This window comes from Dipodomys merriami, unplaced genomic scaffold (assembly GCF_024711535.1).
Source record: "Dipodomys merriami isolate MVZ:Mamm:240054 unplaced genomic scaffold, mDipMer1.0.p SCAF_497, whole genome shotgun sequence".
Taxonomy (NCBI): Eukaryota; Metazoa; Chordata; class Mammalia; order Rodentia; family Heteromyidae; genus Dipodomys; species Dipodomys merriami.
The window spans coordinates 215723-239184 of record NW_027206065.1 but is presented as its reverse complement, the minus strand read 5'-3'; the positions used below and the strand labels follow the sequence as shown (position 1 = coordinate 239184).

General features: G+C 42.6%; 1 protein-coding gene across 2 annotated transcripts in view; it reads right to left on the bottom strand.

Annotated features, from left to right (window-relative positions):
• Window positions 1-23462, bottom strand: part of LOC138809387 (zinc finger FYVE domain-containing protein 26-like) — a 72177-nt gene that overhangs the window by 8371 nt on the left and 40344 nt on the right. Inside the window, exons 25-37 of one of the 2 annotated variants that reach the window (XM_069995901.1) lie at window positions 22178-22354; window positions 20050-20296; window positions 19128-19223; window positions 15403-15566; window positions 13727-13863; window positions 11210-11241; window positions 9938-10074; window positions 8629-8849; window positions 5676-5823; window positions 5242-5451; window positions 4807-5025; window positions 1487-1684; window positions 373-572 (exon numbers count right to left, since the gene is read on the bottom strand). In XM_069995901.1, coding sequence (XP_069852002.1) covers window positions 373-572; window positions 1487-1684; window positions 4807-5025; window positions 5242-5451; window positions 5676-5823; window positions 8629-8849; window positions 9938-10074; window positions 11210-11241; window positions 13727-13863; window positions 15403-15566; window positions 19128-19223; window positions 20050-20296; window positions 22178-22354 — 2186 coding nt within the window. The remainder of the gene's footprint in view (window positions 1-372; window positions 573-1486; window positions 1685-4806; window positions 5026-5241; window positions 5452-5675; window positions 5824-8628; window positions 8850-9937; window positions 10075-11209; window positions 11242-13726; window positions 13864-15402; window positions 15567-19127; window positions 19224-20049; window positions 20297-22177; window positions 22355-23462) is intronic. The other variant, XM_069995903.1, reaches the window with a different exon arrangement.

The following is a 23462-nucleotide window of genomic DNA, read 5'->3' as shown; positions in this document are numbered from 1 at the left end:
CTGTCTTCCAGGGATAAGGCCTTTTTTTGGGGGCCTGTCCCAGAGCTTGAACTCTGGGCCTGGGTACTGTTACTGAGCTTTTGTGCTGAAGTCTAGTGCTCTACCACTTGAGCCACAGCTCCACTTCTGGCATGTTTTTTGTTTGTTTGTTAATTAGAGATAGGAGTCTCACAGACTTTCCTGCCTAGGCTGGCTTTGAGCCGGGAGCCTCAGATCTTGACCTCCTGAGTAGTTTGGATTACAGGTGTGAGCCACCCACGACCTGTGAGAATGCTTTTTACTTATTTTTCAAGCATTCAAGGAAGGGCAAGAATAGCTGGACAAGTCCCACCTTTTTGCCCTGCACTGATTAGGTTCTGAGCCTCAAGCTACCTGGATACATCAGCTGCAGTCATCTTTTTCCGGAAGAAGGCGGTTTTCTTTTTTCCAGAGCTGCGAGATGTTTCTTGGAGGTAGATCTTCAGGTGGTCCTTGGCCTTAAGGAGCCATGAGAGCTTCTCTCCCAGTTCTGTGTAAGATTTTGCTTTATGACTGAAGAACCGAATACAGGTCATGGCAGCCCGAACTTGGTCCTAGAAGAGCAAAATAATGTCCAGATCAAAAGCGATGAGGGTGTGGTTTGATGAGAATTTGGATCTACTTCCCACTGAGGAAGCACATCTTGTTCTTTTGTCTTTGGTATCCTCACCTTTATCTCCTGTTTTGTTTTGTTTTTTTTTGGCCAGTTCTGGGACTTGAACTCAGGGCCTGGACACTATCGCTGAGCTTCTTTTGCTGGAACTCTACCACTTGAGCCACAGAGCTACTTATGGCTTTTTCTGTTTATTTGGTACTGAGGAATCGAACCCAAGGCTCACACATGCTAGGCTAGACTCTACCACTAAGCCACATTCCCAGCCCCCCTGCTGTTTATTTCTGCTTCCTTGCTAAGGATGACTATCCACATCCATTGCCAGTTGAATTGCTAGTTTCTCAGTAATTCTAAGGCCCACGAGATCCTAAAATAAACTGAGTGGCTGAGGTCCTGGACTGGAATTATTCCACCACCAAAGTGATTTAAAGGAAGATATTTTTCATTTTATCATTCACCATGGCTTTGTTCTTAGCCTGAATAATTTAATTTCTCCATGATTTATTACCAGCAAGGCTAAGACAGGTTAAGAGAAATCTGTTCCTTCTCCCGCATGCCCTTTTCTCTAAAGACACTTAACTATTCTGCCATTCCTTATGAATCTTGTATCTTTTTTAGCCTTTACATACTTTGAATTCTGCAGAATGCCATTACGGACAAGATTTAAGTCCAACTCTAAATTGAAGTTGGAATCCTAATACTGAACAATAGTAGAGAGCAAGAAGGATTTGCTGTAGGGCCAAATAACAAAGCCAAGAGATCAAATGATAGTTTTGTTCTCTCATCTTATATACCTTGCCCTGAATGGCAGGACATTAGTCACAAGGGTAGAAGGGAGGACAGGGCAACTATTACCTTCATAAACTGCTGTAGTTCGTACAGAATGTGATAGTAGTTCTTCTTCTGTAAATGCTGGCAGGCAGCAATCAAATATGTTCCCCAACTCTCCAAGGTTGGATCGATGGATTCTAGTAAGTTTTCTAATGTGTGTAGCTTTCCACTTTTATAGCTTGGCTGGAAAATTCCTTCTATAAAGACTTCTGGGGGACTGTCCTAAAGCAGGGTAAGATGAGAGGTTAGGAGTCTGGAGCTTGGTCTTGGCATAATCTGGCATCCACTCTGAATTTCATTCTACTCCCGACCCTTGTAGGGTGTATCCTCCTAGGCATGGTGCTTGCCAGGATAGCACTCTACTACTTGAGTCACATCCCCAGAACTTTTTGCTTTCCATTATTTTTAAAATAGATTCTCTCTCTCTCTGGCCTTGATTACAATCCTTTATTTATGCTTTCTGCATAGCTATTGATAGATGTGTACTACCAAGCCCAGCTTTTTATTGGTTGAGATGGGGTTCTCATCAACTTTTTGCCTGGGGTGGTCTCAAAACCATGATCCTCCCAATGTAAACCCTCCCAAGTAGTTAGAATTTTAGGATTATAGGCATGAGCTATTGCTCCTGGCTTCTTTTCCCTGAAACTCCAACATCAAATCCACTATCAAGTCCTATTGCCTCTACTACCAAAATACACACAGAAGCACTTAGTACCTCCTCAACCTGTTCTGCACTTATCCGTATGTCTATGTGGCTCACTCCTTATGTCCTTCCTCCAGCCATTTCCTCATGTCACCTCCCCTGCATACCCTATCTAAAATCGCACAACTTTCTCCTACCTCCTCTCCTTTGGTTTGGGGATGGGGTAGCATTATCTAGTCCAGGTTAACCTTGAATTTAGATTATTTTATCTCAACTTCCTGAGTGCTGGGATTATAGCACTCTTATTTTATCCTGGTTGCCATCACCTATTCTTCACATTTTACTTGGCTTTTTGGTTCTCTGTCCATTACCATGTGGGTTTATGAGACTGGGGTTTTTCATTGTTATGTCCCTAGTGTCCTTAGTTATTTTAACAATTGCACAAATAGGTTAATGTACAATTGATGAACACTATGGACTAACTCCTCTGGAAAATGCACATGCATATTAATCTCACTTTTGAAGCTTTTCTGTGCTTCAGAGATACTGAGTCATAAAGCCCCATTCCATATTAATAGAAAAGAAAGAAAACAATTTTGACATTTAAATTTTAGATCAGGAATGAGTAATGTAGAGTAAACGATGACTTTTAAGTGTATGGTAGTATAATGTGCTGGGGTGGGCTGCTTAGAAGCGGACAGGATCTGGGCTTTGAGAATATCTACCGCAGGCGGGGGTTAAGGTTTCTTTCCTGTTTTCTATATCTTCCTAATCAAGAAATCCAGGCCTGATTTAAATGTTTTAGGTCAGACTTTAATCAAGGGGATCAGCTTCAAAGGAGACCTCCTCAGAAGAGCACTTTAAGAACATTCATTTTAAACTGGAAGCCTGTAATCCTAGCTACTCAGGAGGCTGAGATCTGAGGATTGTGGTTCAAAGCCATCCCAGGCAAGAAAAGTCTGTGAGGCTCTTATCTCCAATAAACTATTAGAAAACCGGAAGTGGCGCTGTGGCTTAAGTGGTACAGTGCTCACTTTGAGCTGAAGAGCTCAGGGACAGCACCTAGGCCCAGAGTTCAAGCCCCTGACCGGAAAAAAAAATTCATTTTATCCATTCATCTACCCATTCATTCATCCCTAACTAGTACTAAGCCAATTGCCTGAATATACACATAGGTAAAATGCAGGCCTTCTGGGTGAGGACAGGAAGACTCACTTATAAACCAATAGTTCCAATCAGGTGGGATAAATGAAGTAGAACAGGCACATAGGTGGTGCAGAGGGACTGCTGACCGGTGCTGCTTGTGTGTTCTGTGAGTGCTTAACAGGGAGGCTTTGAAAAGATAAACAGGAGATTTCCAAGAGAAGGAGAAGGGACAGGGCAGTAGGTAGAAGGAACAGAGCATGAAGACTTGCAGAGATAAGATACTACATGGAATAATCAGTAAAATTTAAGTAATTTAGTAATTTAGAATGAAGTATAGATAGAATTTGTGGTGAAAGTAAAGTGGAAAATTTTCCGGGCATGTGCGTGCGTGCGTGCCCGCGTGCATGCGTGCCTGTGTGTGTGTGTCCCCTTTGGCATGCTAAGGAATTTGGATTTCATACGGGCGACCACTGGAGGTCTTTTAGGGAGGAGAATAATATGAGTGTACTTAAATTTTAGGAAGCTTATTCTGAAGGCAGAACAAGCATACCTAAGATAGACAGAGAAAACACTAGCAATAGAATGTTTTCAAAGATTCCAAACCCTAGGCACTCAGGTCATCTTCACCATGCATTTTTCCACACCCTTACCTTCTTGAGAACAAAGCAAAGCTATTTCAATTCAAGGATTACTGATGGCAGGGCATAAAAGGAAGATTTTCTTCCTTGTTCTGACAAGCACAAAGCAGGGGCATGCTGTTGTCAGCTTCTACCAAGATAAGGAGTTAAGCAGCTTAACTCTCTGGACTACAGCTGTCTAAAGGAACAGGAGTGGATGTGTCCCATCTCAATTTCTGCTTGGGAAAAGCATCTTAACCTCTAAACTCATCTGGGAAAAGATGAAAAGAGAAAAAAGTTTGCAATTAAATTCCAAATAACCAATTTTCTATATGATTCTTCAGATCCATGCAATGGCCAAAGATTTTTTTTTTAAACTGTCCTGTAGGGGTCTGATTACCACCATGCTATAAACTGTTGACTTCATTTGGAGCCATCTGAGGAAGACATGTCTTCCTATAAACTTTCACTAACCATTGTTCAAATTTAAGGTGGATGGATGATATTAATATTTACTGTGAGTTCCTTTAGTTTTGTATGAAATTTGGTAAGTCTGACTTAATTGCTCAGGAAGTTATTCGTGAATGTTCAGATGAAAAGAAATGCTGAAGGGCTATGGTGAAGTGGAGTCCTGATTGCTTATCAGAGATTCCAGTGAAGCAATGTACTGCAGTCGTGCCCCTGTCTCTTGTAGGAGGAAGATAGGCAAGAAGAGCCATGAAAGAAGAGCATCTTCCCTTTCATCATGTGCATGGCATCTGTGCCATGACCCCTGAGGTAACAACTGTGAGTAGACACCATCCCATGTCAGGTGGGAGCCCAATGGAAACAGAGCGAGGTTCATCCCTTTGTGGGAATGAACTCTGTCATTACCAGCCAGGAGGGTGAACTTGTTACACACTCCTTCCGCTTTGACCTGACTCTGTTGCATGTCTCACCTTGTTGAGGAGGTGTAAGAGGGCTTCCCGTAGACAGCTGTGCCTCATGTAGAAGCTGATGATGGCTAGGTTGGTACTATAGTTATGCAGGTAGAAGAGGCATTCTTGGTAGTAGGTGTTGTTCATGGTTTTTCCTTCAGGAATCACTTCCAGGGAGAGGCTCTGGGTTCGAAGGGTCATTTCAAGTTCCCTCAAGGTGGCAAAGTAATCATCATCTTGCTGATAGGAAAGGAGAGGAAAAATAGAATCCAACAAGTTTCAGCCAATGTAAGCCACTGGCTCCTGGCTGTGATATTTTTTCATTAAAAAAAAAATGGCTTAGCCTCTAATCCAGGACTGACATCATCAGATGAATTTAAGCTGGTCTGCTCCCCAAGTCCTTAACTTTTCCTAGCATTCCTCCCAGAGCCAGGCACTCTGCTGCTTTGCTCTTACCAGGGAAACAAGGGGTCTTGCTGTGGACTCCAGGTATTCAACCACATCCTGGACCAGCCTGGAGCCATGACTTAGGTGATTGAGGTCCAAAGGGGGTTTCAGACAGCGGCTGAACTTTTCTCGTGCAGCATTGAGGTTCCCAGCTTTGAGGCAGGCCATGCCCCATGCATGCCAAGCCCCAGCGGAATCAAGCCCAGTTTTTGTGGAAACCTGGAGGAAAAATTGTTTCTTTTGGTGAGAGATGCCTGTGTCCAGGCCTGACTCTCCCAAAGATCTAAATCTTGCCCCTTCCAGCCAACCACCTCCTGGCCGCCCTACCTAATTGGCATTCTGGTCAGAGTAATCTAGAGATATGGTATAACCTGTTTGCAAGGACAAGGAAAGGTCGGCCACTCATTAGTGTGGGGTAGGATGTAAGCTTGGTCTTGCCTCACCTCAATGCCCAGTTGGTAGTATTCAGCTTCCAGAAGCTGGTTTCTTAGCCTGGTTACTGCAGCTGGCTGTAAGATCTGATCTAGAGATGGCACGTGGCGATAGGCAGCAGCAACTAAAATATTCAGTACATCCACCTTGCTGATGTAACTACAGGGAGGAAAAGGGCACGGAGATGACATTGCATAGTCTTCTAAGAACAGTTGACAAAAGGTTTTCTAGTTCATTTTCACTGTGAAATGTGATCATGGGAACTGTGAGTACCACAGACTCTCAGTGAAGGCTCTGGAGTCAAGACTGTGAACCCCAGTTCCATTGCTTAGTAGCTTTGCAACTTAGGACAAATTGGTTAACTTTCATCTACCTCAACTTATGAATCTACAAAATGGATATAATAGGCAGTTAAAAATAAAATGAAATTTCTCACATGAAAGAGCTTAGGATAGTGTCTGGAACTTTTCCAAGCACTCATAAATAAATGTTAATTAACTATGCTTTATGCTTTTTTGTTTTTTTTTGCCAGTTCTGAGGCTTGAACTCAGGGCCTAGGCATTGTCCCTGAGCTTCTTTTGCTCAAGGCTAGCATTCTACCACTTGAGCTACAGCACTACTTCCAGATTTTTCTGTTTATGTGGTATTAAGGAATTGAACCCAGGGCTTCATGTGTGTTAGGCAAGCACTGTACCACTAAGCCACATTCCCAACCCATGAATGTTAAATTAACTATGAATGACTGGTGCAGGGCTCCCTTGGGTTTCTATCTGAGATAGGGCCTTTACACTGAAAGTTTGGGGCACACAGCCATTTAGGTTTTGGTCCTGCTGGCTTGGAAAACAGATTTAGTACTGATGACCTATACTCCCAGTCAGTACAGAAGTCACATCACTGTTGTTTCCTGGAAGTGATGCAGAACATTCTGGCTCTTGCATGTGGCTAAGGATGGTCCTTTCTTATAGATCACTAGGGTTACCTGCTGTGACCTTACTCCTGACAAAAACTTTATGGAGCTAAGAGAGCTCAGAGGACTAGACCATTCTGTTTGATGTTGCTTCACTCAAATTCACACTCATGGTTCTTGAGTGCTGTTCATAATTATAGTAAAGATTACTGTGGATCCCAACTTGTCCACTGACTTTCCTGGAAAGGGATTCTTTACATTAGTGATGCATAACTTAGTTGGGAGGGGGTATGGGTAGTATGTAAAAACAGATTGGGAACCATAATATATTTGTATATTTGGGAAAAAAAAGACCTTTAAAAGAGATGATGTGCTTTTATTTTCAAATATATATAACTTATTTGTCTATCAGAGGTTAAAAACAGTACAAGACTACTGAATTGAAAACAGAACAAGAATACTCTAGAAACTAAGAGCTCTTAGCTGGTTTGCATGGCAATATGCAGGAAATTCCTCCAGGACCATGGGTAAAGAGGTACAAAGTCAATGTGTCTTTATAAGGAATGTATCAGAATGTAGGGTATGGGAGAAAGGATGTATGATTTGAAATCAGTGCTGGAACCTGTCCTGTTAGCCCATGATACCTTGGCGTAGGGAAGAATCTTACTGAAATGAGGACTTGGTTCCTGCCCCCCTCAGCTGAAAATGAATATTTTGATTTTAAAGGATATGATGTTAAGTTTACTATTCCCTATCAGAATAGCCTTTCCTCTCCCATCCCTTCAATTCCCTTCTTTCTTTTTTCTATTCAATACTATGGTTTTAAATTAAGGGCTTGGCCTTGCTAGGCTGGTGAGAAAGTATCTAAGGGAGACAAAGAAAATTATGCTTCCCATCCCAGATCTGGTTAGGACTGGTACTGGGAACATAAAGTATGAGTAATGCATCTGGGTGGAGAAGCAAAGAATTAGGGAGTTTTCATTGTCAAGTTAATAAATGGAGTCAAAGCAGGTTATGCAGGAACCTGAGGGAACCTAGTCATGTCTTTCCCATGGATCCTTTGATTTCATGACTCACATTTCTACTGTGACACATCAAGCTTTGTGTGTGTGTGTGTGTGTGTGTGTGTGTTTGTGTGCCACTCAGGATGAGACTCAGGGTTTCAAGATGCCTTCACAGATCTACTACCCAGAACTACCAGTCAAAATTGAGTTCTGTGCAAGGCTAATCAATAATCACTGGCCATTCAGGGAGGATACATTTCCTTTAAAGACCAGAAAGGTCCACACAACAAAGGTACTTCCCTAAAATGATTTTAATTAGAAATTAACCAGGTGAAGTCTTCACTTTGTCAGAGCATAGGTAGGGAAACGCTGCTTTAAGGATGTACTTAGGGTAAAAGGACACAGAATAGGGTGAGGAAGATCACTTGTGATTAGGTAATAGTATTTCATCAACATTCAAGTGAGATACGAATATTCTAGCATGTCTTGTCAGAGAGGATGAGGAGGTATCTCCCTACCCACGAAACAAAGAAAAGACTAGAAAGGAAGATAGATTAAAATTGTCACCACATAAAAGAATCGAGATTCAGCCTGGTGCTGGTGGCTCATGTTTCTAACCTTAGCCACTCAGAAGATCTGAGGATTGAGGTTTGAAGCCAGTCTGGGCAGGGAAGTCCATAGAGACTTTTTTTTTTTGCAGGTCCTGGAGCTTGAACTCAGGGCCTACACGGTGTCCCTGAGCCTTTCTGTGCTCAAAGCTAGTGCTCTACCACTTGAGCTGCAGCATCACTTCCAGCTTTTTCTGTTTATGTAGTACTGAGGAATCGAACCCAGGGCTTCATGCATGCTAGGCAAACACTCAAAAACTAAGCCACATTCCCAGTTCCCATACACTATTCTCTCTAATAAATTACCTCAGAAAAGTCAGAAGAAGAACTCTGTTTCAAGTGATAGAGGGCTGGCCTTCAGCAAACAAGCTTAGGGATAGTGCTCAGGTCTTGAGTTCAAGCCATAGGACTAGTAAGAAAAGACTGGAGTTTCATTCTCATATACCTGTCACAAAGAGCCAAGTCCTGGCTCTGGCCAGCCTTGACAAACATCATCTTGGCGCTAAAGAGCAGCTGCTTCATGATGTCTGTAAGCAACCCTGCATCCACTTCTGGGTTGGTGAGGCCCTTCGACAGCCTGCAACAGTGCTCAATTAGCTGATGACCACAGGCCACACTGTCCTGGTGCAGATTCAGGATGGCAATACACAAGGAGGCGCTAGGAGCCTGTCAAAGACAATGAGAGAGATACACACATAGTGAAGACAGGGGCCAAAGTGATCCTGAATTGCAGTTGCATGGCAGAAATTATCCTTTCCAAAAATACAGTGGAGGAAGGAGCCCAAAATTCCACAGCAAAGCAGAACTATATAAATGTCACATTCTCAGTGGCACTGCCAAAGTTCTGGCTGCTAGGCTGTCACTTCACACTTCTGGAGAATATCCACAGGGGGTCTCTTATTTCTGGACTATCATCCATCACTGCAAACTCCTGATATCTGGCATGGACTACAAAGTTGCTTTGCTTGTCTGACCACGTGGAGGAGTCTTTGCTTTGAACACACTCCTTCTAAATTAATATTCATAAAGTATCCTTGAAAATGTTTGTAGGTCCCTGACACCTACGAGTACTCATTTGTTACTTCAGAGTTCACAGCTCTACACGTCCTTCTCAGTCCCACCCTTTCCTTCTTTTCTACCAACACTATATTCCCTCCATATTAATATCCAATTCTTCATTCAGACCCTTTTTTTAATCAGTTGTGGGGCTTGAACTCTGGGCTTGGGCGCTGTCTCTGAGCATTTCAGCTCAAGGTGAGCACACTAGCACTTGAGCCACAGCACCACTTCAGGTTTTCTGAGTGGCTAATTGGAGAAAAGCGTCTCACGGACTTTCCTGCCTAGGCTGAGTTTGAACCGTGATCCTCAGATCTCAGCCTCCTGAGTAGCTGGGTGCCAGTGTGAGCCACCAGCACTCAGCACACCCTATGATTTTGATACTGCCTATGATCAGACATTTGATTTCTTTATTCTGTTCTTTCTCTATTTTGATACCCTCACAACCCTCATTTTTCTGCTTGTTATACTCCTGCCCCTCTTCTAAGGCTCATCTTAAATGCCATTTCTTCTGCAAAGCCTTTCTTTGAACAGGTGTATTCTCCAAGATGCTCCTCATCTTCTGCTTTAACTGCTCCCTGTTATCACACAGTAGGTAAAGTGAAGGCTAGGCTGTGCTCATCTATTTCTCTATTTCTTGCTGTATCACACATTGTAAAGAGAATTAAATGACCATTATTACATTTTACTACTATTACCTGCTCATAGTAGAATTCACTCCTCACTAGCTCATTTTCTTCTTCATTTAGACTCAAAATCCATTCCACTTCTGCTGCTTTGGGAACTCTCACCACAGCCAGATACGGAAGGCTTTCGCTCTTAGAGCTTTCTGCAGCTGAGATGAGAATTGTATTGATGTGTCAGTCAAGCCCAGCCCAGTCTTGGTGTGTGTTGGAGGCAGATACTGCTGGCTATCTGAGGTCCTCTTACTTTCTCCTTGGGTGCTACTAGGCACCACGAACTTTCTTCCCTAGGCACAGACCTGGAATCTCACAGCTTTCGTCACACAATATTAATATTTTACACAACAAATCCTGAGGAGTTTCTCTCTCTCTCTCTCTGTTAGTTGTGGTCTTGAACTCAGGGCCTGAGTCCTGTCCCTGAGCTCTTTTGCTAAAGGCTAGCTCTCTACCACTTTAAAAAATTACGGTGCCATTTCCAGTTTTCAGGTGGTTACTTGGAGATAAGAGTCTCATGGATTTTCCTGCCCAGGAAGGTTCTGAACTGTGATCTTCAGATCTTAGCTTCCTGAGTAGTGAGGATTACAGGCATAAGCTACAAGTGCCCAGTGGTATATGCTTTCTAAATGGATTGCTGACTCATTGGATACTCTAAAAACTAACCTATTGTGGAAAATTATTGGCCAAAACTGATAACAGTGATTATCTGAGAAGAATGAGGGAGCACTGGATGGTAGGATGACAGTGAAAGGGAACCTGGGATGGCACGGGTGGTAGTGGGGAAGAAATAACCCATTAAAAGATAAGGATCATTGGGCGCTGGTGGCTCACAACTATAATCCTAACTACTCAGGAGGCTGAGATCTAAGGATCATGGTTTGAAACCAGCATGGGCAGGAAAGTCTGTGAGACTCTTATCTCCAATTAACCACCAGAAAACTGGAAGTGGCGTTGTGGCTCAAAGTGGTAGAGCACTAACCTTGAGCAGTAAAGCTCAGGGATAATGCCTAGGACTTGAGTTCAAGCCTCGTGACAGACCAAAAAAAAAAAAAGAGGTAAGGATCAAATTCATTGATCACTGGCTTTCTTAATTCAGGAAGCTAATGGGTCCATGTGATAGGTGAATATGATGAAGTCCAAGGGAGATAACCTAAGAGAAATGCCAAGAATTTTCTTCAGCAAACAAGTTGGATTGAGTTGCCATGGAGTATATCTGTTGTAGTTGATACATTGATAATAATGCCAACTTGAGCATATAAACCAGAGTCAGAGAATATAGTCAGGCCTTACCTTCTGATTGGCTTGGGCTCTCCTCTGATGTACTAAAAAGAGAAAAAAAAAAAAGTCAAATGCAGGAATTTTTTCAGGGAATCACCAATAACCCTTTTCTCTCCCTCATGTGTCACAGCCAGCCTATTCCATAGTCTCTCACTACATCCTGTTCATTCTAACTCCTAGACATCCCTTTAAATGGCCCTACCTCTCTTCATTGCTGCCTCAGAAAGGGCCCTCATCATTTATTGCTAACGGTTGCAACATTTTTCCCACTGTTTCTTTGACTCTGATTTTGTCTAACTACTTTGCAGCTTTCAAAAATGCAAATCCGAAGCTAGGTGCCAGTGGCTCATGCCTGTAATCCTAGCTAATTAGGAAGCTGAAATCTGAGGATTGCAGTTCAAAGTCAGCCTGGACAGGAAAGGCTCTGAGACTCTTACCTCCAATTAACCACCAAGAAGCTGGAAGTAGAGCTGTGGCTCAAGTGAGTGAAAAAGCTAAGGGACAGAGTCCAGGTTCAAGCCCCAGTACTGGCACACTCTATGTGTATACACACATGTAAGTGCATACACACACATGCACATGTGTACACACTCACACACATATAAATGAAGATCTGGTCACATTCTGTCCTACTTAATGTCCTCCAGTAGCTGCTTAGGGTAAAAGTGTCTAAAGCACTTTTAAGATCAGGCCTGCCTGCCTACCTGTGGAGGTCACCTCCTGTCACCTATGATTGATATTCAAGCTATATCCTGTTTTGCCATTATCTCTGATCAACTTCTTAGTGCTGGTGCTAACAAGCACTAAGTCTCAATCACTGTCCACATATATCACCTGCACGAGGAGCTTGCTGGTCCATCCTAGCCTATGATACGAGAGAGCAAGTTCCAAGCCTTTGTGTCATTACCTAAGTCCTCCAGATTTAGCTACCAGTTAAGTCCAGGTTCTACTAGTCATAATCTTAGCCCATCACCTACCTATTTTCAGCACCTCAAAAAATTCACATTTTCTTCTGCTTCTACCTTTGCAGCATTACTCAATTTTTGAGTGTGTACTTCTTCTGGTTTTCTTACTAAAACTCTAAGGTTCATCTGCTAGAAACCGCTAGAAACCCTCCTGACCTAGGCTAAGCTGTGTATACTGCCACCACTGCACTTACACAGTCACCTGGGCTTTGTCTATTAGTCATCCCACTAGTTAGATGGAGGTTCCTTCAGGGTACAGTCAGTTTTGCTGACTGCTGGTGAAAGATCCACATCCACACTAATTGCTGATTTCCAATTGGTGTATGAGTAATTCCCATCCTGCACCCATCCTGCTATGCCAGGGCACTAGAAAATGTAGAACAAGAAATGATACCACCTCCTTCCTAAACAATCGATACTCATCATGGCAGATAATGAACAAAATGTTTAGATTCAAACAGAAAAAAAAGCTAATGAGCAGGATGTAACATCTAGTTAAATCTTTCAAATAAAACAAAATGTAGAGAGTCAAAAACATTTTTGCCTTTAGATAGCTGTTTTGGTTCATTTCTATGTGCTCTAGGAGTCTTAGTTTCATACTCCTTTGCTACTAATAGTGGGGAAAAATTGGCAAGCACAGTCTTGATTTGTCCTGTCAGAGGTCAGAACAATTCTTTAAAACTATCTGCAGCTGAACTATGTATAGAAAGTATCAGGGCTTGGCTAGGTGCAGGAGGCTCATGCCTGTAATCCTAGATACTCAGGAGGCTGAGTTCTGAAGATTGAAGCCAGCCTGGGCAGGAAAGTCTGTGAGACTCTTATCTCTAACTAACTACCAGAAAACCAGAAGTGGCGTTATTTGCTCAAAGTGGTAGAGCACTGGTCTTGAGCAAAAGACAACGCCCAGGGACAGCACCCAGGCCTGGAGTTCAAGCCTCACAATTGACAAAAAAAGAAAAAGAAAAAAGAAAGTGTAAGGGCTTATCTAATTGTGGACAACAAACCAGGACTACCTAGAATTAAGAGCTGATGTAAGTGCTGTCCTTAAAATTCAGCAGGTATGCATGTGTCCCTTTAAATTGAGGCAAGACCAAAAGAAGAAAGAGTAACCAGGAAATAGGGAAGGTGATGAAGAGGACGACGGTCTCAGTCTGGACAGGAGCAAGGGCTGAAGAGCCAAGTGTCCTGATTTTGAGAAGACCAGTATGTAAGAACCTTGAAAACTGTTTCTTGTCATCTCTGCTTCTGACTCAAGTCCATCTTCAAACATTTCACTGTCGAGTTTATGCATGTGAATGTTGCCTTGTTTTTGTTTTTATTTTTTGTAGCTTTCTTTTTCTTTTTTTTTTTCCAGGGCTGAGGACCGAACCCAGGGCCTTGCGGGTGCCCTTCCGCTGGGCTAAACCCCCAGCCCCTGTAGTGTGAATGTTAAACCAAACGTTTTTTGTAAGCGTTCCAGAGGTAAATTGTTCTCCACAACAAGATTCCTACAAGATTAAGGTCTGAGGGAGGGTGCAGTTGTCAGAAGCAGTATAAGCTTCAGCTGATAGTTCAGAACACTCACTCTTTGTTGTAGTAACTGTAGCACTGGTCACACACACGAGTAGGGCTCTCCCTGCAGCCTTCCACCACCATTTTCTTAGTGGAACAAGAACCACACACTAGCCGGCCACAGCGGCGACAGTGATGACGTCTGTTGAACTGAGGAATGCCATTGGCATAGAAAGAAGAGGGAAAAAGAGATGGTGAGATTCAGTCTATTTATACTTAGCTTCAGTCACCTGTGACTGAAGAGTTTGAGCTTGTTTTGAAAATGAGCACACCTATCCCTGCCCTCAAAAAAGGGGACATCTGCCAGGGGCTGGTGGCTCAAGCCTGTAATCCTAGCTACTCAGTAGGCTGAGATATGAGGATCGCAGTTCAAAGTCAGCTTAGGCAGGAATGTCTGTGAAACTCTTATCTCTAATTACCCACCAGAAAACCAGAAGTGGTGCTGTGGCTCAAGTGGTAGAGCGTCAGCCTTGAGCTGAAGAGCTGACGGACAGCTTCCAGCCCAGCGTTCAAGCCCCATGACCGACCAAAAAAAAAAAAAAAGGGCCTGAAGGGTATAAGCTCTGTACAGTGCTTGCCTAGCATACACAGGGCTCTAGGATCCCCAGCATAAAAGAAAAAATAGAGAAGCAAAAAGAAAGCAATCTGACATTTTAGGATCATTCAGCTGATAGGAAAACATTTAAGAGACAGTTTTGTAATCAGTAGTACTGGAAGTATTATTTCTGTGTGAATGCAACATGTGGAGGCACAGCAAATCAGTAGCGGGGAAGAAGTAACATTCCAGCCAGAGAGAACCACATTTCTACATAGTATTGATGATGATGAAACAGCATCCTTTCTCTAAATATTTCTTTTCCAAGTATGGCCTTATTTCATTAAAAGTGACTGATAGCCTATCTTCTTTTACATATGAAGAAACAGACGTAGGGAAATGAAGTCACTGTTTTAATTAGCACTGAGCTAATCTGTCAGGTAGTAGTAGGCTAAGTGGGACCTCTGTTATTGCATTTAATCCTAAAAGCTCCAGGAGGCAATCCATATTTTATCCCTACCTTATAAGTGGACACATACGACTAAAAAAGTGTATGGTCATATTGATATTAGAAGGCAGAGCTGGAATAAGAAACCAGGTCCTCTTTCTTCTGAGCTAGCAGGTAGAACCACTATCAGGTTGTTGTCTTATTGAGAAAGACATGGGAGCTAGAAATAAGATCCCTTAACACTTGGTGATTCTTCCCACCTTTTGCATTATCTCCTGATAATGGCAAAGTTTAAAATTTAAGGCTATTTGAAAATGTCTATGACTTGAATAAATTTTAAATATATACTCAGGCCAAATATACTTAGGACACAGAGATCTGAGACTCATGGTTCAAAGCCAGCTGGGGTAGAAATTCTCTAAGGGCAAAAAAGCTGAAACTCAAGGCATAGCTCAAATGGTAGAGCACCAGTCACGCATGAAAAAGCAGAAAAAGAGCCCGAGGCTCTGAGTTCAAACAAACAACCCTCCAAACAAAACATAACATAAAAACAACCCAAACCACAAAACCTAACTATGGTTAGGTTAAAGGTAAATCCAAGGTGTTAGTTTTGGAAATATTTTTGAAAATAGCAGTATCCGCTAGGACATGAAATGAAGTTAGGCTCATGACATCCCCAAGTGCTGCTGAGAATGATGCCACCTACCATGGTGAAGTGCTCCCTGCGGCACACCATGCAGATGTTTTCAGTCTCATCTGGTACCCACTGGCTCCTGGCAGGAGGTGCTGATGGGGGCACAAATTCCAGTAGAGGCTGATTTGGAGCAAAACACCGTTCACTTGGGCTGGGGGGACATGCCATGGAGACACCTAGGAACCAGAGGTCAGAGTAAAAAGTGATCAATATTCCATCCCATAAATAAAAAAGAGAAGGATAGAAGTTCACCATTTTACAAAGCCCTTCTGAAATAATAGGTCCAGTTGATGATTATCAATAGCTGCTTGTGTCACAAAAGAGATAACAGAAACATTGTATGCCTCCTGTTAAAAATGTAAAGCAGGGCTGGGAAGGTGGCTCAGTGGTAGAGTGTTTGCCTTGCATGCCTGAGGCTCTGGGTTTGATTCCTCAGCACCACATAAGCAGAAAAAAAAAGCAGGAAGTGGCACTGTGGCTCAAGTGGTAAAGCACTAGCCTTGAGCTGAAGAGCTGAGGAACAGCGCTCAGGCCCAGAGTTCAGGCCCCACGACCGGACCACCCCCCCCCAAAAATGTAAAGCAAAACCAATCAAGTGTAATTATCAAAAAACATTAAGTGCAAATTAATACATACTTCAAGAAAGATCTATCAGTGTACTAGAGAGCAGAGACTCAGATTGTCATAAGGAAGCAACCAGCAAAACCAGCATGTGGGAAGCTTTATGGAACAAATGTCACAATTTCCTCCTTACATAAAAGAAGTGGGAGATCTAGTGATTAAAACAGACTTAAAAATTTAGCCTGATAGCTGGGTGCCCGTGGCTCATGCCTGTAATCCTAGCTACTCAGGAGGCTGAGATCTGAGGATCACGGTTCAAAGCTAGCATAGGCAGGAAAGTCCATGAGACTCTTATTTCCAATAAACCACTAGAAAACCAGAAGTGGCGCTGTGGCTCAAGAGGTAGAGTGCTTGCCTTGAGCTGAAGAGCACAGGGACAGCACCCAAACCCAGAGTTCAAGCCCCACAACCGACCAAAAAAAACTTAGGCTGACTAGGGGCTGGGAAGGTGGCTCAATGGGAGAATGCTTGCCTTAGATGCACGAGGCCATAGGTTCCATTCCTCAGCATCACATAAACAGGAAAAGCTGGAAATGGCACTGTGGCTCAAGTGGTAGAGTGCCTGCCTTGAGCTAAAAGAGCTGAGGGACAGCATCCAGGCCCAGAGTTCAAGCCCCAGAACTGGCCAAAAAAAAAAAAAAAAATTAGCCTGACTAAAAATTTAGTCTGAGCAGGTGCTAGTGGCTCATTCCTGTAATCCTAGCTACTCAGGAGGCTGAGAGATGAGGATTGAGGTTTGAAGCCAGCCAGGGCTGTGAAGCTCTTATCTCCAACTGATTACAAAAGAAGCCAGAAGTGATTCTGTGGCTCAAGTGGTAGAAAGCTAGCTTTGAGCAAAAGGAGCTTAGGGACCCAAGGACCAACCAACCAACCAATAAACAAACATAGTCTGATTAAAATAAACTTAAAATTTTAGCCAAATTCTATGTGGAGAAATTAGACTTTGATTCTAGACAAATCGACTATAAAAATGTTATGTGGCCGGGCACCAGTGGCGCCTGTAATCCTAGCTACTCAGGAGGCTGAGATCTGAGGATCACAGTTCAAAGCCAGCCAGGGCAGGAAAGTCCATGAGACTTATCTCCAATGAACCACTGAGAAAACTGGAAGTGGCACTGTGGTTCAAGGGGTAGAATGCTTGCCTTGAGCTGAAGAGCTGAGGGACAGTGCCCAGGCCCAGAGTTCAAGCCCCATAACAGACAAAAAAAAAAAAAAAGACAAAAAACAAAAACAAAAACAAAAACGTTATATGTTGGGTGCAATGGCTCATGTTTATAATCCCAGTTACTGGTGAGGTAGAGATTAAGACTACAATTCAAGAATAGCCTGAACAAAAAGTTACTGAGATCCCACTGAACCAATAGCTGGGCATGGTAGCATATGCTTGTCATCATGGCTATGTGATAGGTATAAATAGGAGGATCATGGCCTGGGCCAGCCTGGGCAAAAGCACAAGACCCTATCCCAAATATAAATCAGGCAGAAAAGGCTGGGGCATGGCTCAATGGATAGGAGTGCTTATCTATTAAGCATAAGGGACTAGGTTCAACTGCCAGTACCACAACAAAATAAAACAACAAAACTTAATGAACAACTAGGAACATATGAACACAAATATCTGAAGATAACAAGGGATCTTCTTCGGTAATATAATGATTTTATGGTTTTATTTTACAAAAATGCTTACTTTTTAGGAATTTAAAAGAAAATATTTATAAATGAAATGATACCTTTGGTACTTACTTCAAGATAAACCAAAAAAAGGAGAGGTATAGATGAAACAAGAATGGTCATTGTAAAGAGATAGTTGTTGTAGCTGGGTGACTGGTAGGTGAACTTCATTATATTCTTTTTACTTTATAGTGTACAATTTCCATACAATAAGCACACACACACACACACACACACACACACACACACACACACACACACACACACACACACACACACACACACACACACACACACACACACACACACACACACACACACACGTGCGCTTCTCATCTACCTATGAGTCTGGTTCTCTGGCCAGTTGGTTATTGAGAAGCTAATTAATTCCCAGAGATAGCTAGGAATGCTACTTTCCTTTATGGTATCTAAGGAGATTTCTTATCACTTAGCAGAGAAAATAGAAAAAAACACAGTAATCTTTATCAGAAGAAGAGACACACAGAATCATGCTCTCCTGAGACTGGGGAGAGCAGGGCTGCTGAAAAGAATGACCATGTTTAAAACACGGCTGAGGCCTTCTAGGAGCTTGTTCCTTTTGTGTAACAGAATTTTCAAGGGGATTAAATCCAGTCAATTCTCATTAGCAGGATCCATATTTGTGAGTTTGTCTATTCACTAATATACAACCATCCTCAAAAATCAACACTTGCAGTGCTTTCATGGTCATTTGTAGCCATGTCCAGAGTGACATAAATTTTGAGTTGGCCAACATTGAAGTTGTCAGTTGAATGGACTAAAGTGGCACTCTTTCCTCTTGTCTTAGCTCTCATATGGTAACCACAGAATGTAAAGAGGAGACAATTCAAGATAGGTATAAGCAGCTCTAGTTAGAACTAGTTGGGACCAGGCATACAGATTTTTCTTTTTTTGTTTGTGTGGGGCTTGAACTCTGGGCCTGGGCGCTGTCCCTCAGCTCTTCAGCTCAAGGTGAGCTCTCTACCCCTTGAGCCACAGTGCCACTTCCGGTTTCCTGAGTGGTTTATTGGAGATAAGAGTCTCTTAGGCTTTCCTGCCTTGGCTGGCTTTGTATCAGATCTCAGCCTCCTGAATAGCTAGGATTAGAGGTGTGAGCCACTGATGCCTGGCTCCAGGCAGATTTTGAATCCCATCTCTGGCCCTTATTAGTAGGAGCCTCAGAGAAGTCATTTCTCAATCTCTTGTTTTGTAAACTAAAGAGAACAGAATGTACTAGGGTAAGTTATTTTTAAGGTTTGAGACTATAATCTATATAGTATGTATGTATATGTGTATGCGTGCCTCTATGTGTGTAGCTTCCTCTTGAAGCAGTGGTTTAGGATTCACAAATTCAATGTTTGTTTTTTTTACAGTCTTTAAGTCAGAATAAGGCAAAGTTAAAGTGAAAACCAGGTAGCAGTTCTTACCAGAAACAGTAGTAGAGAATTCTGTTGATGGTGATCTAGACAGGGTTTCAGGTTCCGAAGTCTGATGAACAATTTCCTGGAGATGAATCACAGAATCTGCCAAGAGGGATCTGCCATAAGCATCTTTATCCATTATGTTAGGTATTTAGTTTCAAAGCTCTATGGGCTCTGCTGACTGTCAAACCATGACTCTAAGATAATGGTGGAGTATTTCTTTGTTTGGTTGGTTGTGGGGCTTGAACTCTGGGCCTGGATGCAGTCCCTGAGCTCTTCAGCTCAAGGCTAGTGCTCTATCACTTGAGCCACAGCACCACTTCTATTTTTCTGGTGGTTAATCGGAGATAAGACTCTCATGGATGTTCTTGTCCTGGCTGGCTTCAAACCTGGATCCTAAGATCTCAGCCTTCAGAGTAGCTAGGATTATAGGTATGTGCCTGGCTATGGTAGAGTACTTCTAAGACATGTTTTGGCACATGAGATTATGGAGTAGTAGCCACTAGTATTTTTCAAAGTAAATTAAAAAATGTTAAGAGAAGACAATTATAGGTACACATTTCATTGCTTCATTCTAGAAGTAGTTGAGTCAGCTGTCATATAAGTTTTATCTGATGTGACTGAGAATGAAGCACTCTCCATTAAAAAAAAAAAAAAAGATGGCATTTTTAGGGCCACTCTATCAAGGCCAGACAGAAATACTGTCCAGCAATATTTGCTTCCCCAAACCTTCATGGTAGTTATTCAGTGGTTGTCTACCTTTGTTTCATTCTGACCAAAATCTCTCCCAAGAAGAGCTGTGTCTCCTAAAGTAATTCCTTTCACTTTAATCAACCCCAAATAATAAGAGAAGGGAAAATGAAAACAAAGAATGGAGCATGGTATTGCTTTCTCCATACAGAACCACTATCTAGAATGCTGCAGTTACCTGATCGTTTCTCCCTCAGAGGGTATGGGAGGTCCAGGGCTTTCCCTGCATATCTGGAAAGCAAGGAGTCAACCTCATTCATGGTGAAGCCAATCTCCTGTCCAGTCAGCAACTGGTTCAGAGTCTGCACTGCCAGAGTGGCCCAATCCACCTTCATGTTCATCAGCAGCTGCTCTAACATGAGTAGGGGGTTGGAGGACAAGTGGGAATAGCTGTTCCGGTGCTGCTCAGGCAGAGTCAGCAGAACCTATTTGTGGGGGTAAACCCATAGAGAAAAGAGAACAATAAACACATCTCAAAAGAAAGCTGAGATTCTTTTGGGAGAAAGAATTCCAGAGAGCTGAAAGTCTATAGTACTATTGTGATTTGCTAGGAGTCTTTCATCAAGCAAGGCGACTCTCCGTAAGTCATCTAAGAGGCTATGATGAGTATTCCAAGCACTTTTATCCGGATAACAGGATGGTAATTCTTTTTTCTATCAAGGATCAGAGAGTGCCAAGCAATGGTGACTCACACTTTTAATCCTAGTTACTCAGGAGGCTGAGATCTAAGGACCCTGGTTCAAAGTCAGCCTAGGCAGGAAAGTCTGTGAGATTTCTCTCCAATTAACCATCAGAAAACTGGAAGTGGAGAGTAATGGCTCAAAGTGGTAAAGTGCTAGCCTTGAGCAGAAAAGCTCAGGGACCCTGCCAAGGTCCTGAGTTCAAGCCCCACAACCACTACCACCAATAACAAAAAAAGAGACAGTGAGCAAATTTTTTAGGCTTTAAGATGTATAAAATGATTCAGCTTTTCCAATGTAGTGTGAAAGCAATCATAAACAAACATGTAAGTGAATGGATATGCTTTGTTCCAATAAAACTTGACTTACAAAATATGGTAGATTTGGTCCCCAGGTAGTAATCTATTAACCTCTTGCCTGGACCCTCAAAAGCACAGTTGGGCTTTGCCTCAATGTTACCATTATACTGAGGGGAGGATTTACTTATGAATGAGCAATGTTGGGTGATGTCAGAGGGCTGCCCAATCCAGCCACTTCCTAAGTCCTTATGAATCTAAACACCCTTTAAAGGTCATGCCACTAGGCTTAAAATAAGGTCACTGGTTGCCTATTTTTCTCCAACTTAAGTTAGCTGCACTAAAAAAAAAAGTCTATTTTCTTAAGAGAAAGTAGTTATATACATGGCACTTGTTCTATTTTGATTGCTAGTCAGAATAAGTAGAAGAAATTAGGAATTTCTTCTCTAAAAATCGTTTTACTAGAATTACTTTTTGTACCTTGAAATTTCTCCAGTTAGTATTTTCAAGGTTATATAATAAAGGTAAAGAAGTATTATCTCATTTAATTACTAGACAACTTTTTTTTGTTGTTGTTGGTCATGGGGCTTGAACTCTGGGCCTGGACACTATTGTCCCTCAGCTCTTCAGCTCAAGGCTAGCACTCTACCACTTGAACCACAGCGCCACTTCTGGGTTTCTGGTGGTTTATTGGAGATAAGAGTCTCATGGACTTTCCTGCCTGGGCTGGCTTTGAACCGTGATCCTCAGATCTCAGCCTCCTGAGTAGCTAGGATTACAGGCATGAGCCCCTGGTGCCTGGCTAATATATATATATATATTTTTTTGGGTTTGGTCGTGGGACCTGAATTCTGGGCCCGGGCACCGTCCCTTAGCTCTTCAGCTCAAGGCTAGAGCTCTACCATTTGAGCCACAGCACCACTTCCGGCTTTTTTCTTTTTGCTTATGTGGTGCTAAGGAATCAAACCCAGGGCCTCATACATGCAAGGCAAGCACTCTACCACGGAGCCACCTTCCCAGCCCCCGCCTGGCTAATATTTTTAAAGGCCAGGTGGTTCTAAAACATGGTCCAGATTGAGAAGCACTGATATAGAAGTGCCATGGAAAGTCGAAAGACCCTTGAGAGGACATTTTGAATAAAGGGCTGCAAGAGTATGACAAGTCCTAAGAGGCATATCTAGGGAATGGTGGGCTGTGTGGTTACAATCTCTTAGCACAGGCTAAGGACAGCAGGCACTGGCACAAGAGCTTCTGAAAGGGCAGGTTCTAGTGGAGCTGGGCCAGCAGTCACCCTCCTCAGACATGCTTTCTTGAAACCTTTCCCCCTTACCTTGGATCCCATATACAGTGCCTGGATTTCATGGTGTCGAGCAGTGGTCAGTTCTCCATAGAAATGGGTGGTGAGGTAGTTGGCCAAGAAGTGTGAGGTGGCCAAGCTAGGATGCTGGTCAAGGGCCTTCTCTGTGACCTCAAGGCACATGGCAGGGTCAGGGATTCTTTGCAGAAGCTATAGCAGAAGAATGGGTAGAAGAGGAAGGCAAGGCTTTCCTAAGAACTCTGGAGCTGCCTTGCTTGCTTAGAGAAAGGAATACTTGGTTTATTTATTTTGGGTTCATCTTTCCCTATGCTCATTTTTGTTACCTCCATACCTTCACCAATAAGTCACAATTTTTTTTTCCTGGTTGTGAGGCTGAACTCAGGGCCTAGGTGCTGTCCCTGAGCTCTTTCATTTAAGGCTATCATTGTACCACTTTGAGCCATAGCTCCACTTCTGGTTGGAGATAAGAGTCTTATGGACTTTCCAGCCCAGTCTGGCTTTGAACCATGCTTCTCAGATCTCAGCCTCCAGAGTAGCTAGGATTATATGTGAACTACCAGTGCCTGGCTGAGACATAGTTCTGACAGAACTTAGATTCTTCATTACAAGAATTCTAGCCCCAGTTGTTCTACTTGGCACCTAGTATAGAGAGAGGCACTTTCTCTCAAGATGACTGTGACTGGCTTCTGAAGGACAGTTAGGCAGATATGAGATTGCAAATATTTTGCATGGGATTCATGGGAAAAAGTCATCTGATTTCACTAACTTTGTTCTTCCCAATTGGAGAAATTCTGTAGACCAATAATATGTGGGCCTAATAAACCTGCTGGGGAATAGATTCCATGTCCCCCACTTACTTTACTATCCCAATGTGTGAACTCTACATTAAAGTTTCAGGATAGAATTCCCAGGGCTTTACCCAAGTATTACAACACAGTGGTACCTGGGTTGCCCTCCATATACTTGTCTGTCATGCTGTATCTAGTACCCTGCTTGAGCTCCTTTGATCTGGACTTACTTCTAGCATTTGACATATTATCTTGCAATCATATCTAAATGAGTCTTACATCATCACCCTTATTCTCCCTAAAATGTGGCTCAATGCAGCACAAGGACTACTAACCCTAATTATTAACACTGTCATACTACCATCTAGCAAAGTAGCCAGGAATATTCAGTGTCTCCTAAATGAATAAGCATTCAAATGAATGTCTACATTTTGAACTATGATATATCAACTTCTTAAAAGGCAGATAAAGTTCTCATTAGGGTGCAAATGGCCAATGAATAGAAAAGA